This window comes from Embiotoca jacksoni, unplaced genomic scaffold (assembly GCF_022577435.1).
Source record: "Embiotoca jacksoni isolate LCO1_2020_lvr unplaced genomic scaffold, fEmbJac1.0.p SCAF_30, whole genome shotgun sequence".
NCBI lineage: Eukaryota > Metazoa > Chordata > Actinopteri > Embiotocidae > Embiotoca > Embiotoca jacksoni.
In genome coordinates this window covers 5,535,969-5,551,107 of record NW_027185382.1, presented here as the reverse complement: position 1 = coordinate 5,551,107, position 15,139 = coordinate 5,535,969, and the positions used below count along the sequence as shown (strand labels likewise).

At 44.4% G+C, this 15,139-nt stretch overlaps 2 protein-coding genes across 2 annotated transcripts; one reads left to right on the top strand and one right to left on the bottom strand.

The window, feature by feature from the left end:
• Positions 1–67: 67 nt before the first annotated feature.
• On the bottom strand, positions 68–6,355 carry fbxo3 (F-box protein 3). The gene is made up of 12 exons (XM_069164266.1): positions 6,246–6,355; positions 4,993–5,082; positions 4,670–4,833; positions 3,954–4,068; positions 3,670–3,874; positions 3,499–3,544; positions 3,164–3,248; positions 1,802–1,924; positions 1,609–1,724; positions 1,406–1,513; positions 1,199–1,281; positions 68–1,117 (listed from the first exon to the last, which is right to left on the bottom strand). Exons 1-12 carry the CDS (start codon positions 6,332–6,334, stop codon positions 971–973), a joined length of 1,371 nt encoding a protein of 456 aa, XP_069020367.1. The 5' UTR covers positions 6,335–6,355; the 3' UTR covers positions 68–970.
• A 2,094-nt stretch (positions 6,356–8,449) lies between these two features.
• Positions 8,450–14,640, top strand: LOC138207194 (NLR family CARD domain-containing protein 3-like). Its single transcript, XM_069164255.1, has 9 exons — positions 8,450–8,681; positions 8,972–9,100; positions 9,564–9,642; positions 9,790–10,027; positions 11,898–13,701; positions 13,805–13,978; positions 14,072–14,245; positions 14,394–14,440; positions 14,557–14,640. The coding sequence occupies exons 1-8, from the start codon at positions 8,614–8,616 to the stop codon at positions 14,413–14,415; spliced, it is 2,688 nt and encodes an 895-aa protein (XP_069020356.1). The 5' UTR covers positions 8,450–8,613; the 3' UTR covers positions 14,416–14,440; positions 14,557–14,640.
• Positions 14,641–15,139: the final 499 nt, after the last annotated feature.

Here is a 15,139-nt window from a genome sequence, read left to right as displayed (position 1 = left end):
CGAGAAGGAAACTCTGAAAGATGCCGACCAATCAGAGCTTCAACAGCACATGACAGGAAACAGAGTCTGCAGCAAAGAATATCTGTAATTTATTCAACAAAGAAAACAAACCAGGCGGCCGTCAAAACCTTGAGCTTGAAGAAACAACGTGAAGCACAAAACGTGAGCTTTAACTGAAATAAACCTGATGTTCTTCCTGTGGATAGAAACATCATTCTGTCACATGATTCTAAACAAAAAAGGAAATCGCCTCGTTTTTTCCTCTGTAACAACCTAAAGCAGCCGAGACGCCTTCACACGACCACTGTCACGTAAACATCGTAAACATGAGCTAATTAGCATTCAGCTGACGGGAATCAGGTGTTTGATCGTCCTCCGAAGGACTCACTGCAGCTCAAACTCTAACTCTCGTTATCTGATCAGATTTTCCTCAATTAGTTTCATCATTGGGTTTTTAAGATGTTAAAAATGTCCCAACGTGACGTCTTCAGATGTTTTGATTCATCCTAAACCAACAGGAAACAAGAAACCCAGAAATAAGCTTATAAGAGGTTCTGAAAAGTTCCCGCAGCCTCGTTCCTCTGCTGATACACCAGTATGTCCACTAGGGGGCAGATTAGAGCTCAGAAACCCCCACGAGCACGCAGCGTTAGCATCACAGGCACGCTAACTTAAAGCAGCAGCTCCATCTTCCTCCCGATGACGACTCCAGCAGCGTTTTGAGTCCCTGCTGAGAACCACAGAAGAAGAAGAAGAAAAGTCTCCTTCCAACAAAAGTTTCAACAAACAGAAAAGATTTTCTATAAAACTGCTCCCCGTTCACGTTTCCGATCGTTTGATTGGCAGCTGGAAGTTGATGCGATTCTTTCCCTGTATGGCTCTGGTTGGTACGACCTGTCAATCATTCAGGAGGTTTGAGAGTCATCCAACGAACCTGAATGACTGACAGTTACGGGTGAGGGGTCAGAGGTCAAATGTGCCGAGGGCACCACGCTCCCTCCAATGCGGCCATGTTGATTCCTCTCAGGTCGCCGAAGTCGTCTCCGTCTCCGTCGCAGTACTCGCCGTCGTCATCGTGGTCGTCGAAGCGCGACGTGTAGCTGGTCGCTGCCTTCTGCTGCAGAGATCAGAGGACAGCAGACAGTCGGAAACTCAGCACGCGCAGCTTTACATTTTATTTTGAAAGTCTGTGACGTACCGTTCGGACCACCGGCTCTCTGAAGGGGGGGCAGACCATGTGGAAGCGAGGGATGGCCACGTCGAACACTTCCTCTTTGTTGGCTGCAAGACAAACACACATCAGAACATCGTGTGTGTGTGTGTGTGTGTGTGTGTGTGTGTGTGTGTGTGTGTGTGTGTGTGTGTGTGTCGTGCTTCAGGCTCCTTCACAGTAAAAGTCTGTTACCCAGTCTGTGGAAGGTGTAGTGACCCTCCATGTACTCTGACGGGGTGGAGAAGGTGGTGCAGCTGGCGTACTCGTGCACCTTCCCAGGCGTCATGACCGGAAACTCTCCTGCACACACACACACACACACACACACAATCAGCAGCTCGTCTCGGCCAATCACAGCCGAGCTGAACAGGTGGTCATGTGACGTGGCAGCGTACCGACCACGCCGGGCCCCTGCACCTCCTCCACGTTGCCGTCGGAGGTGGTGATCTTCCAGAAGCGGCTGTCGAGCTGACACGCAGCTTCAGGCGAAGCGCTGCTGGACATCGCTATCCTGAAACACACGTTAAGGTGACACGTTAAAAACACGGGAGCGACGCCTGGACTCGCGCTGCGAGGACGGGAAGCTACCTGATCCTGTAGGTGAAGAAGAAGTGCGGCGGGTGGACGGACGAGAGCTCAGGCAGGAAGGAGGTAGAAACGGAGACGGTGATGTCATCGGTGGTCGCCACGCAGCCTTTATCATGGACGTACCTGCAGGGACACGGGGACACCTCAGACCGACGGAGACGTTCTCAGGTCCTCCACCAGGTTGGTGGTGTTTGAGGATTCGTGTGATCCAAAATGTTTGATTTGGGGTTTTTCGCAAAAACTGATGTTGTTTGTGGAGTTTCTGAGGAATTAGAAAATGTTTTGATTCTTTTTCCACCTCCCTGTTAAACAGTAAAATGTGTTGACTTCCTGTGATTAATAATCCTGCTGCACATAAAATATTTATATTTATATAATATATATACAGAAATATTTGTCTTGTAATGTGTTTTTCTTTCTGTTTTGAAAGTGATAAAAAGAGCATAAAGTGACGTAACAAAGTTTCCAGAACAGACCGTCTGACTGGATTTCAGATTGTAATTAGAAAATAAATAGTTTAACCAAACAGTTTTTACTGATTACATAAAATATTTGCAAATGAAAGTATTTGACTGCTGTCAAAACTTTGATTTGAAGTTTCTTTACTGAAACTGATTGTAACTGCAGCCATTTTGTTTCAGCTGAAGGTTTTCATGGAATGTTTAAAATTTACACCGTCAGCAAGAATATCAGACACCATCAACATGCAAAATAAAGTGCAATGAGTGTAAGTGTGTGTGTGTTAGTGTGTGAGTGTGTGTTAGTGTGTGAGTGTGTGTTAGTGTGTGAGTGTGTGTTAGTGTGTGTGTTAGTGTGTGTGTGTGTGTGTGTGTGTGTGTGTGTGAGTGTGTGTGTGTGTGTGTAAGTGTGTGTGTGTGTGTGTAAGTGTGTGTGTGTGTGTGTGTGTAAGTGTGTGTGTGTGTGTGTGTTAGTGTGTGTGTGTGTAAGTGTGTGTGTGTGTGTGTGTGTGTGTGTGTGTGTGTGTGTGTGTGTTAGTGTGTGTGTGTAAGTGTGTGTGTGTGTTAGTGTGTGTGTGTGTGTGTGTGTGTGTGTGTTAGTGTGTGTGTGTGTGTGTGTGTGTGTGTGTGTGTGTGTGTGTGTTAGTGTGTGTGTGTAAGTGTGTGTGTGTGTGTGTGTGTGTTAGTGTGTGTGTGTGTGTGTGTGTGTGTGTTAGTGTGTGTAAGTGTGTGTGTGTGTAAGTGTGTGTGTGTTAGTGTGTGTGTGTGTGTGTGTGTGTGTAAGTGTGTGTGTGTGTAAGTGTGTGTGTGTTAGTGTGTGTGTGTGTGTGTGTGTGTGTGTGTGTTAGTGTGTGTGTTAGTGTGTGTGTGTGTGTGTTGCTGTGTGTGTGTGTGTGTGTGTAACCTGAAGATCTGGTCTCTGATGATCGGGTACTCTCCTGTGACGACGTTGTGGACATACGTGGTGAACCACTCTGAGAAACACGAACCTGAAAACACACACACACACACACACACACACACTGTGGTTCTGGTTCTGGATGGATGGACGGTTTCTGTTCTCATTAGAAACTCTAACGACTAAAACAAATCATTTAACTTCTGTTTTCGCTCGTATCGACAAACAGGAAGTTCAAACTCACGAAACGCCTTCAACCTCCAAAGAAACTTGTTTTCTGGACCTGAACCTGACCCGTCAGCAGAGAAGGTGACAGTTCAAGACGAGCGTGATGAACCCACCTGTGATGAACATGTCGATGGCTGAAGGATCCTGAGCCGTCTGGTCCTGAAACAGAAAGCCGAGTCAGCGGTGTGAAGAGGAGCTGCGACTTCATCACCGAGGTCACGGTATCATGAAGAAGATGGACTGTAAGAAATACTCTGAGGCTCTTATTGTGAAAGGGTACGGACGGGGCAGGGGTAGAAGCTCTCGAACATGCGGCGGCCCTCGGCGGGCTCCAGGGCCATGTACTGGCTGAGGCCGGTGTGGAAGCAGAAGGTGAGCGGCAGGCAGCGCCTCATGCCCTTCCTCTGCTGGAAGCCGCCGGCCGCCGTCTCCACGTCCAGCAGCACCTCAGAGCGGTAGTGGTTGGACAGGGACATGCTGCCCATCAGCCTGAGGACGGACGGACAGACAGACGGAGGTGAGACAGGCGGGCGGAGACAGACGGGGACTCCAGGAGATCGACACTGACCCCGGGATAACCAGCTTCTGCCCGTTGTGGATGCGGTACGAGCAGCGGTAGTCGTCTGGGAGCCGGCAGCCGATCTGAGCCTCGATGTCATTCAGCTCCACCTCTGTGGCGCCCTCTGAGCAGCAAAACAAACACACCCGAGGTATCAGCTTCTTCTCTCATCACCGTGAAACTATGGAATAAAATATAAAGTCCAGAGAGCTCAAACACAAGTGGACTTGTGCTGAAAAATAAAATAATAAATCACAGGCAGCTGATACTGTTTGTACAGCTGCAGCTCAGCTTCATGCACCGAGGACGTAAAGTTTGGTAAATCTGAATATCCGGTTCTATCACCTGCTCAGCGTTCTGATTTTCTCGAGCTTCACGTACGACGGCAGGTTTCCGCTGCACTTTTCTTTTCTCGCTCTTCAGCTGAGCGTTAAATGTTTTGGCATGAATTTTCTGAACTGCAGCTGGAGCTCAGACAGGTTTGCAGAGATGGGAAACAAGGAAATACTTCAGTATGTGCAGCAGCAGGAGCCCCGCCCACTTTGTTTACAATATTGTGAACACTTGTGGAAACTTGGAAAATGTTGTTTCTCGATGAGTCCATCTTTTTTCACTGTTTGCTAAATAAATGATGGAAGAAAACAGTTTGTTCTGAGAGCGTCAGAGTTCTCCCTCCGACCGCAGTGAGAAACCCAGAGTGGTCGGAGGCGCCGAGGTTGCGTCACCTTTGAGCGATGCGATCATGCGTGGACACCTCTGCTGCAGGAAGCTCTTCAGCTGCTCCCAGCTTCTCTTCAGCGCCGGGTAGAAGTGGATGTAACGGCCCAGGTCTGTGTAGTACTGCCTGAACAGAGAGTACCAGGAGAGACCGCTGTGCAGCCGGTCCACACTGAAAACACACACACACACACACACACACACACACACACACACACACACACACACACACACACGGGCTGCTCAGACTGTGGCACTGTGGTGTCAGTGTGTGTGTGTGTGTGTGTGTGTGTGTGTGTGTGTGTGTGTGTGTGTGTTCAGATGGACTCACTCTGTCAGCAGCCAGTGTTTGAGGCACAGAGACTTCCATAGAGGGTTGTGTTTGGAAAGCTCGTTCAACCTCCTGCTGACGTAGCTGCAGCTGTAGGGAGGAGGCGGAGTCAAAGGTGGACATGTACACACACACACACACACACACACAGACAGACACACACACAGACAGACACACACACACACACACAGACACACACACACACACACACACACACAGACACACACACACACAGACACACACACACACAGACACACACACACACACACAGACACACTCACACACAGACACACACACACACACACACACACACACACACACACAGACACACAGACACACACAGACACACACACACACACACAGACACACACACACACACACAGACACACACACACACAGACACACACACACACACAGACACACACACACACTCACAGACACACACACACACACACACACACAGACACACACACACACACACACACCCAACAGAATTCCTGGTTGAATCAACATAAATGAAGTAATATTTGAGTACTTCCACCACCTCGGGCCAACTACTCTGGTACTAGTACTAGTAGTAGTACCAGTACTAGTACCAGAGTAGGTACTAGTGTTACTAACCCTAGTACTAGTACAGGTATCAGGTCTGTCCTTCAGGACCAAGTTAGTACTAGTAGTACTGGTAGTAGTACTAGTAGTACTAGTACTAGTAGTAAGTTCCAGAAGTCATCGATGAGTCAGCTGACCGACCGGTTAACAGACGTGAACGAGCAGCTAACAGCTGTTAGCAGGCAGCTAACTGTAAACAAGATGTTGATGTTGTTGACCTGAGCTCGGAGTCACGTGACAGCTTCCTTCTGTCTGATCTGAGTTCCAGCTGTCAATAACTGAAGGCAGCTCTGACCTCCATCTGTTAGACAACATCAACAATAACAATAACAACAATAATAATAATAATAAGTGGTTGCTAAGGAGCTAATGCAGCTGTTAGCAGCATTAGCTCCAGTTGATTCACTGACAGTCAGTTTGTCCAACAGAAGTTGAACGTGTTTGTTTGTTTGTTTGTTTGTTTGTTGTTGTTGTTGTTGTTGTCTCAGTCTAACTTCTCACGTCTTGTCCGTGTTGTTGTTAGCCGCTGTTAGCTCTGCAGCCGCTAGGCGGCAGCTTGTTTACGTCTTTGTTTGGAAGACAACAGCCGTTGTTGACATGCTGCGTGTTCCGGTGCCGGTACCGGTGGTACCGGCGGTACGTACTGCAGCAGGTCCCTGAAGCCCAGGGAGGAGAAGATGTGCAGCAGCGGGTCTGACGGCAGCTGGTCCATCCGGAGCTCCGAGGCTGCCATTGTTAGCTTGAGCAACACTTCTTCTTCGTTGTACTTTTTATCTGCAGCTCGCTGAGGAGGAGGAGGAGGAGGAGGAGGAGGAGGAGGAGGACCGCCCCCTGCTGGGCTCCTGCACTCCTCCGCGAGGAACCATCAGAACACATCAGATTAGTGGACAAGCAACACTGATTTGAGGACATTAAAGATTAAAGTCCACCTTTTATCGGAGGAAGCCCGACGGACTGATAAGAGACAGAAGTCATCTACGTCAAAGTGAAAGCACCACCAGGAGCCGAAGGTGGATGACCACACCTCCGACGACAGGCCGGGGGTGGTTGGAGGTTACGTGTCACCAGTTTAACAGTAAACTGTCCCCCTGGTTCAAAACAGACTCAGGTGACACAGCTGAGTGTTTCTGCCTGCTGGTGGAGCACGAAATCCACAGAGCTCCTCACCGCCTTCACATCAGCCCCAAATCTGTTCCCATCATGATTACTCACGTGCTTTCTGACTTCAGCTCGTTTAAGTAGATCTTTTGGACTGAAACTAGTTTTGTTGCTGGTTCTTGGTTCACATATTACGAGATGAGTCTGGACAGACGTGGATGGAGGGAAACCAGGAGGTCATTCTAGTGATGGGAACAAAACAAATGAGCCTTTTGAAGGATGCAGTTTGAGTCAGAAAGTCTGTGAGAAACAGGACCATCACTCATTTTGGATGACTGGACCAGCTGCCACTAACATGCTCTGTCTGGATATGAAATGGGGCGTTGTGTAAATTCATGTCTCAAAATAACTGAAGAAACAAGTCTGTCCTGTTGTCAGGGACGTTGCTGTGGGTTAAATATTAATCAAGATTATCAGAGTGAAATATCAGTTGAACTTTGAGCTCTGCAGGTTCAGAAGTTATTTCATTGTTTTATGTCTGGATGAAGGAGATTCAGTGTGAGACAGCCTGCAGACACAGACGGCTGTTGAAGGACAAGAGGACGAGAGACGAGTTCACAGGAAGAAGTTGAGTAAGTGGGCCTTTCATTTAAATCTTCTTTGTTAACAGACTGATGTCTCTTCTTCATCACAAACAAGCTGCTCTTTGTCTGATGGTGTATTGACGTCCAGAATCACTTCATCTGTGATTCCTCTCCTCTTTCACTGGAACCTCAAAGATAATCACTATTGAATTTATGTTATCGTAAATCCAGATCGATGTATGCGGACAGATATCAAATCTGTGTTTTTACTCCGAGACTAAAGACTGATGATGAATTTCTCTCCGTTGTTTCGTTCATCAGGTGCTGCAGGTTTTTGCCAACATGAAGAGGTATGAATCTCAACACCTCACATTACATATTCATTCTTCTCACGACCTGTTGTTCACTGTTGCTGGAGGTGGTTCCTCCGACCTTTGGTGGATTCATGATAAACCATGAACATGATATGAGCTTCCTCATACAGGAAGTTTGGACTTTGACACTCCAGTTGTCTTATGACTGTTTAATTCATGTTTACTGAGAGTGTATTGGTGCTCTGACTGAAACCACGTGATGAGCTGAACACTTTATAACTCAGTAAAGTGAGTGAGAGCAGTGACTCTGTGCTTTATATTAAAGGTTCAGCTGCAGCTGCTGAGCTCCCCCTTGTGGTCAGTCAGGGTTATAGCTGCTCTCAATGCAGAATAACCCAATCACATAATGCCCCCAGCCAGAAACATATGATGTCCTGCGTCCTTTTCTAACAACTTTCCTTTGACCTCAATGGAAAAAAAACATAATGTTGAGAAAAGATGTGAAAGAAAAGTCCCCGGTGGAGGTCAGAGAACTGGACTGCTCTTACACCAGGTGGCGGATGTTGTTGATGTGGACCTGCTTTTAGGATAACTACAATGTCAAATTAACTGAAATAAAAAAGGACCGGTCAGAAGAGTGGAATGACACGGTCGTTACACTGAGAACGGTTCAGAGTCATTTCAATCAATGAGATAACTTCCTAAGAACAATTGGACCCTAACCCAGAAAATAAGGTGGTTTATTTGGCGGTAAAGGGAGCCGACCAGTAAAAACAACGCTGCAACGAGTGACTGCTGGGAAAAACAGCTCAGAAACCTGATTGAACTTAAAGGTGAGTTGATAGTTTTCCTCTCTGTCTACCAGGACCCATCAGGAACAACACTCCCCAGGACCAGAACCAGGACCTGAACCTGAAACAGAACCAGAACCAGGACCTAAAACAGAACCAGGACCAGAACCAGAACCTGAACCAGGACCTGAACCAGGACCTGAACCTGAACCCAGCTGTCTGTCCATGAAGAGTGATCGGTCGAAGCATCACAACATGGACTTTAAAACATCAACAACCTCTGCTGTGAAGAAGTAAGACAAAACTGAATATAAAATGAAACTACCTTCCACATGATGGTCGGGTGTGTTCCTGCACATGCTGCTGATGCTGTGATATTCCTGCAGAGGTTGTAGAAAGAACACGTTCTCATCAAACAACAGACTGGATGAAGTTACTCTGTGATGTCAGGCTGACACTCAGTTTATAAATGTTCACCCTGAAAAGCTTCAAACTTTGTTGTTTACCAAATTTATGCTTTTGTTGTTGGCATCTAATAAACAGTACATTTTGATGCCAGCTGGTTTTCCTCTCTGTCTACCAGGATCCATCAGGAGTCAGACTCTTCAGAACCAGAACCAGGACCTGAACCCAGCTGTCTGTCCATGAAGAGTGATCGGTCAAAGCGTCACAACATGGACTTTAAAAGAAGGACCCGCTCTCCTGTAAAGAAGTAAGATGTTCCTCAGTTTGAACCCTCACCGACAGGTGTCTCTACTGGTCCGCTGCTGAAGTTGAAGAACTCTGAGGTGGAAACTCATCAGGCTGCTGTCATGTTGTCTCTGGGGGAAGTGATGCTACCCCGTCTCTCTGGGGACGAATGGAACCGGTTTGGGCAGAAAGATGAAGATCTACGTTGTTTTAAGAGGCAATTAAAGACAAAACGTGTGAAAGATATTGTCCTTTGCAGGAGAGCACCACTGACTCCATTTGTAATGTGCTTCCATATGTAACTCAACTCAGCCCACATATTCAGTTCTCCAGTTCTCTCTCACAATGTCACAGCTCAGTCGTGTTTGTTCTGATCAGGATGATCACCACAAGAACACACAGGCTTTAACTCACCTGTGTGAACCATACAGCGGTAACCATGGTAACTCACCAGTGTGAGCTGATGCTTCATGATTCCTCCACAGAGTCGGCCAGCAGAGCTCAAAGGTTCCCGGAGATCAGTCTGCCCAGCAGGATCAAACACAGCTGGACTCCATGTTTGTGGTCTGTACATGGATAACAACCAGTTTGACATCTGTTGTGTCCACAGTCATCTCTGTGCTGCACTTTGTACACCACTGGATTATCAGTCCAACATGGATCTGATGTTGGTCTCCATGATTTCAGTCTGACTTGTTTATTCTGTTCCAGCTGCTGGAGGAAAACATCGTCCAGTTTGTGAGGAAAGAGCTGAAGCAGATGCAGAAAAGTCTGAGTCCGCATTACTCAGAAATCTTAATAAGTAAGGAGGAGGATGAGGAGGATGAGGAGGTGTTGGAGGGTGAGGATGAAGAGCAGAGGAGGAGCAGCAGAGAGTCATTTATGAAGATCACACTGCACTTCCTGAAGAGAATGAAGCAGGAGGAGCTGGCTGACCGTCTGCAGAGAAGTAAGAGGATTTCTCTGCACATTTAACTGGCTGGAAGGACACCATATTTACTAATATCATATTTACCAATGTTATGTTTACAGATGTCATATCTTAGAATACCATATTTACTATTATATTCATTATGCCATATTTACTAATATCATATTTACTAATGTTATGTTTTCAAATGTCATATGTTAGAATACCATATTTACTATTACATGAATTATGTCATATTTACTATTATATTCATTATGTCATATTTACTAACCATATTTACTATTATATTCATTGTCATATTTATTAATACCATATTTACTATTATATTCATTATGTCATATTTACTAATATCATATTTACTATTATATTCATTGTCATATTTACTAATACCATATTTACTATTATAATCATTATGTCATATTTACTAATACCATATTTACTATTATAATCATTATGTCACATTTACTAATACCATATTTACTAAAACCATATTTACTATTATATTCATTGTCATATTTATTAATACCATATTTACTATTATATTCATTGTCATATTTACTAATACCATATTTACTATTATATTCATTATGCCATATTTACTAAAACCATATTTACTATTATATTCATTGTCATATTTACTAATACCATATTTACTAATATTCATTATGTCATATTTACTAATACCATAGTTACTATTATATTCATTATGCCATATTTACTAAAACCATATTTACTATTATATTCATTGTCATATTTACTAATACCATATTTACTATTATATTCATTATGCCATATTTACTCATATCATATTTACTATTATATTCATTATGACATATTTACTAATACCATAGTTACTATTATATTCATTATGCCATATTTACTAATACCATAGTTACTATTATATTCATTATGCCATATTTACTAATACCATAGTTTCTATTATATTCATTATGTCACATTTACTAATACCATATTTGCTATTATATTCATTGTCATATTTACTAATACCATATTTACTATTATATTCATTATGCCATATTTACTAATACCAGTTACTATTATATTCATTATGTCATATTTACTAATACCATATTTGCTATTATATTCATTGTCATATTTACTAATACCATAGTTACTATTATATTCATTATGCCATATTTACTAATACCAGTTACTATTATATTCATTATGCCATATTTACTAATACCAGTTACTATTATATTCATTATGCCATATTTACTAATACCAGTTACTATTATATTCATTATGCCATATTTACTAATACCATAGTTTCTATTATATTCATTATGTCACATTTACTAATACCATATTTGCTATTATATTCATTGTCATATTTACTGATACCATATTTACTAATACCATATTTACTATTATATTCATTGTCATATTTACTAATACCATAGTTACTATTATATTCATTATGCCATATTTACTAATACCATAGTTTCTATTATATTCATTATGTCACATTTACTAATACCATATTTGCTATTATATTCATTGTCATATTTACTAATACCATATTTACTATTATATTCATTATGCCATATTTACTAATACCAGTTACTATTATATTCATTATGTCATATTTACAGTTGTATTTAGTAATATCATATTTACTTATGCCATTTTGAATAAGATCACATTTATTTAAACCATATTTACTGTCATATTTATTACCTCCATATTTACAAATGGCGTAAGTATATTCACTCATACTTACTTTGGTCATATTTAGTAATGCCATATTTACTTTTGTTATAGTTACTAATGTGATATTTCCTGTCTTATTTCCTTTCGGTTAATGAAATGTTGGACTATTTACTGTATAATTTATTCATCGCTCTTATTTGTTTTGTTAATTCAGAAAGTCTCGCTCCAGTTTGTCAACGTGAACTTAAATCTAAGCTGAAGAAGAAGTTCCAGAGTGTGTTTGAGGGGATTTCTAAATCCAGAAAGTCGACCCGTCTGAATGACATCTACACAGAGCTGTACATCACAGAGGGATGGACTGCAGAGGTCAACGATGAACATGAAGTCAGACGGATTGAAAGAGAATTCAGGAAACCAGACAGAACAGAAACAACCATCAGACAAGAAGACATCTTTAAAGGCTCACCTGGAAGAGATCAACCAATCAGAACAGTGCTGACGAAGGGAGTGGCCGGCATCGGGATGACAATGTTGACACAGAAGTTCAGTCTGGACTGGGCTGAAGATAAAACCAACCAGGACATCCAGTTCATGTTTCCGTTCACGTTCAGAGAGCTGAATGTGCTGAAAGACAGAAAGTTCAGTTTGGTGGAACTGGTTCATTTCTTCTTCAATGAAACCGAAGCAGCAGGAATCTGCAGCTTTGAACACTTCCAGGTTGTGTTCATCTTTGACGGTCTGGATGAGTGTCGACTTCCTCTGGACTTCCAGAACAATGAGATCCTGACTGATGTTACAGAGTCCACCTCAGTGGATGTGCTGCTGACCAACCTCATCAGGGGGAAACTGCTTCCCTCCGCTCGCCTCTGGATAACCACACGACCTGCAGCGGCCAATCAGATCCCTGCTGAGTGTGTTGACATGGTGACCGAGGTCAAAGGGTTCACTGACCCGCAGAAGGAGGAGTACTTCAAGAAGAGGTTCAGAGATGAGGAGCAGGGTAAGAGGATCATCTCCCACATCAAGACATCCAGAAGCCTCCACATCATGTGCCACATCCCGGTCTTCTGCTGGATCACCGCTACGGTTCTGGAGGAGGTGTTGAAGAGCACAGACGGAGGAGACCTGCCCAAGACCCTGACGGAGATGTTCATCCACTTCCTGGTGGTTCAGGCCAAAGTGAAGCAGGTCAAGTTTGATGGAGGAGCTGAGACAGATCCACACTGGAGTCTGAAGAGCAGGAAGATGATGGAGTCTCTGGGAAAACTGGCGTTTGAGCAGCTGCAGAAAGGAAACCTGATCTTCTATGAGTCCGACCTGACAGAGTGTGGCATCGATATCAAAGCAGCTTCAGTGTACTCAGGAGTGTTCACCCAGAGCTTTAAAGAGAAGAGCGGGGTGTCCCAGGACACGGTGTTCTGCTTCGTCCATGTGACCATTCAGGAGTTTCTGGCTGCTCTTTACGTCCATCTGAACTTCATCAACTCTGCTGTCAAACTGCTGGAAGAACAAAACACTAAACCCTGGTGGGCCAAAGTCCTAAGAGAACAACCTGATCCAACACCTCTCTACCAGAGGGCTGTGGACGAAGCTTTGGAGAGTCCACACGGACACCTGGACCTGTTCCTCCGCTTCCTCCTGGGCCTGTCCGTGGAGACCAATCAGACTCTCTTACGAGGCCTGCAGACACAGAAAGGAAGTAGCTCAGAGACCAATCAGGAAACAGTCCAGTACATCAAGGAGAAGATCAGTAAGAATCTGTCTACAGAGAAAAGCATCAACCTGTTCCACTGTCTGAATGAAATGAATGATCGTTCTCTGGTGACGGAGATCCAATGGTCCCTGAAATCAGGATGTCTCTCCACAAATAAACTGTCTCCTGCTCAGTGGTCAGCTCTGGTCTTCATCTTACTGTCATCAGAAGAACATCTGGATGTGTTTGACCTGAAGAAATACTCTACTTCAGAGGAGGCTCTCCTGAGGCTGCTGCCGGTGGTCAAAGCCTCCAACAAAGCTGTGTAAGCTTGTTGACATGTTGTTCAGTCCTGATGCTTCAGGTGTTCTGATACCGAATGAAACTGAACCTTGGGTTTCTTTTTCTGCTGATTTTCATCTCTTCAGGCTGACTGTCTGTAACCTGTCAGACAGAAGCTGTGAAGCTCTGTCCTCAGTCCTCAGCTCCTCGTCCTCCAGTCTGAGAGAGCTGGACCTGAGTAACAACGAGCTGCAGGATTCAGGAGTGAAGCTGCTGTCTGCTGGACTGAAGAGTCCAAACTGTAGACTGGAGACTCTCAGGTCAGGATTCAAGCTGCTGAACTGATGAGGATTATTTTCCTGATAAACAGCCGAGTAGAATCTGATCTGATTTGTTGAATTTGTTGTCTGCAGGCTGTCAGGTTGTCTGATCACAGAGGAAGGTTGTGCTTCTCTGACCTCAGCTCTGATCTCCAACCCCTCCAGTCTGAGAGAGCTGGACCTGAGCTACAACCATCCAGGAGACTCAACAGTGAAGCTGCTGTCTGCTCTACAGAAGGATCCTCACTGTAAACTGGAGACTCTCAGGTATGGAGACGCTGCTGCAGACAGACAGTCTGACAGAGGACAGAGGACGGGACTGTGTGAAAATGTTGGACTGGTCCTTGATCAGTGTGTAACAGTGTGTGGAGGAGAGTGATGTCACGTCCATGTCTGACCCCCCTCCTCCTTTCAGGGTGGAGCCTGCTGGAGTCTGATGGATGAAACCAGGTCTGAGGAAGTGTAAGTGTGCAGCACACATCCAACCACGTGACATCACTCATCCAGATCGATGATGTCATCAAATGAACAGGTGATGTATCAGTAACTGCAGCCGTGTTGTGTTTGTTCTCCATCAGATTTCTGTGAACTCGAACTCGACACAAACACGGTGAACGGACACCTCCGACTGTCCGACAACAACAGGAAGGTGTCGTACGTGGAGGAAGATCAATCGTATCCCGATCACCCCGATAGATTTGATCGATGCCATCAGCTGCTGTGTTCAACTGGTCTGACTGGCCGTTGTTACTGGGAGGTGGAGTGGAAAGACGTGGTCGGTATATCAGTGAGTTACAGAGGAATCAGCAGGAGAGGAGAGAGAGATCAATGTGAGTTTGGATTAAACCATCAGTCCTGGAGTCTGAGCTGCTCTGATGGTGGTCGTTATGCAGTCTCACACAATAAGGTGGTCACCTCCCTCGCCTCCATCGCCGCCTCCTCCTCCTCCACCCCCTCCTCCTCCATCCCCTTTTTAGTGAATATCACTATATTTTGGTACTCTGAAGTGTTTGGAGTTATTCAGAGATTATTGTGGGCCTCTCCTGGTTAAATAAAGGTTAAATAAAAATAAATAAAAATTGTATTTTATCATGGTCAAGTTTGGGTTATCTTCACGTTTTCTTGAATGATAACTAGATTTGAATCATATGTCTGTGACGG

Bases quoted from the DNA above. Each gene is read 5' to 3' on its own strand.
- LOC138207194 (XM_069164255.1), top strand. From the start codon at position 8,614: ATGAAGAGTGATCGGTCGAAGCATCACAACATGGACTTTAAAACATCA. The intron at 8,682-8,971 runs GTAAGACAAAAC...TCTGTCTACCAG, and splicing joins ACAACCTCTGCTGTGAAGAA to GATCCATCAGGAGTCAGACT. The intron at 9,643-9,789 runs GTCTGTACATGG...ATTCTGTTCCAG, and splicing joins AGCTGGACTCCATGTTTGTG to CTGCTGGAGGAAAACATCGT.
- fbxo3 (XM_069164266.1), bottom strand. From the start codon at position 6,334: ATGGCAGCCTCGGAGCTCCGGATGGACCAGCTGCCGTCAGACCCGCTG. The intron at 1,514-1,608 runs GTACGCTGCCAC...GTGTGTGTGCAG, and splicing joins GCAGGGGCCCGGCGTGGTCG to GAGAGTTTCCGGTCATGACG. The intron at 1,118-1,198 runs GTACGTCACAGA...TGATCTCTGCAG, and splicing joins GAGAGCCGGTGGTCCGAACG to CAGAAGGCAGCGACCAGCTA.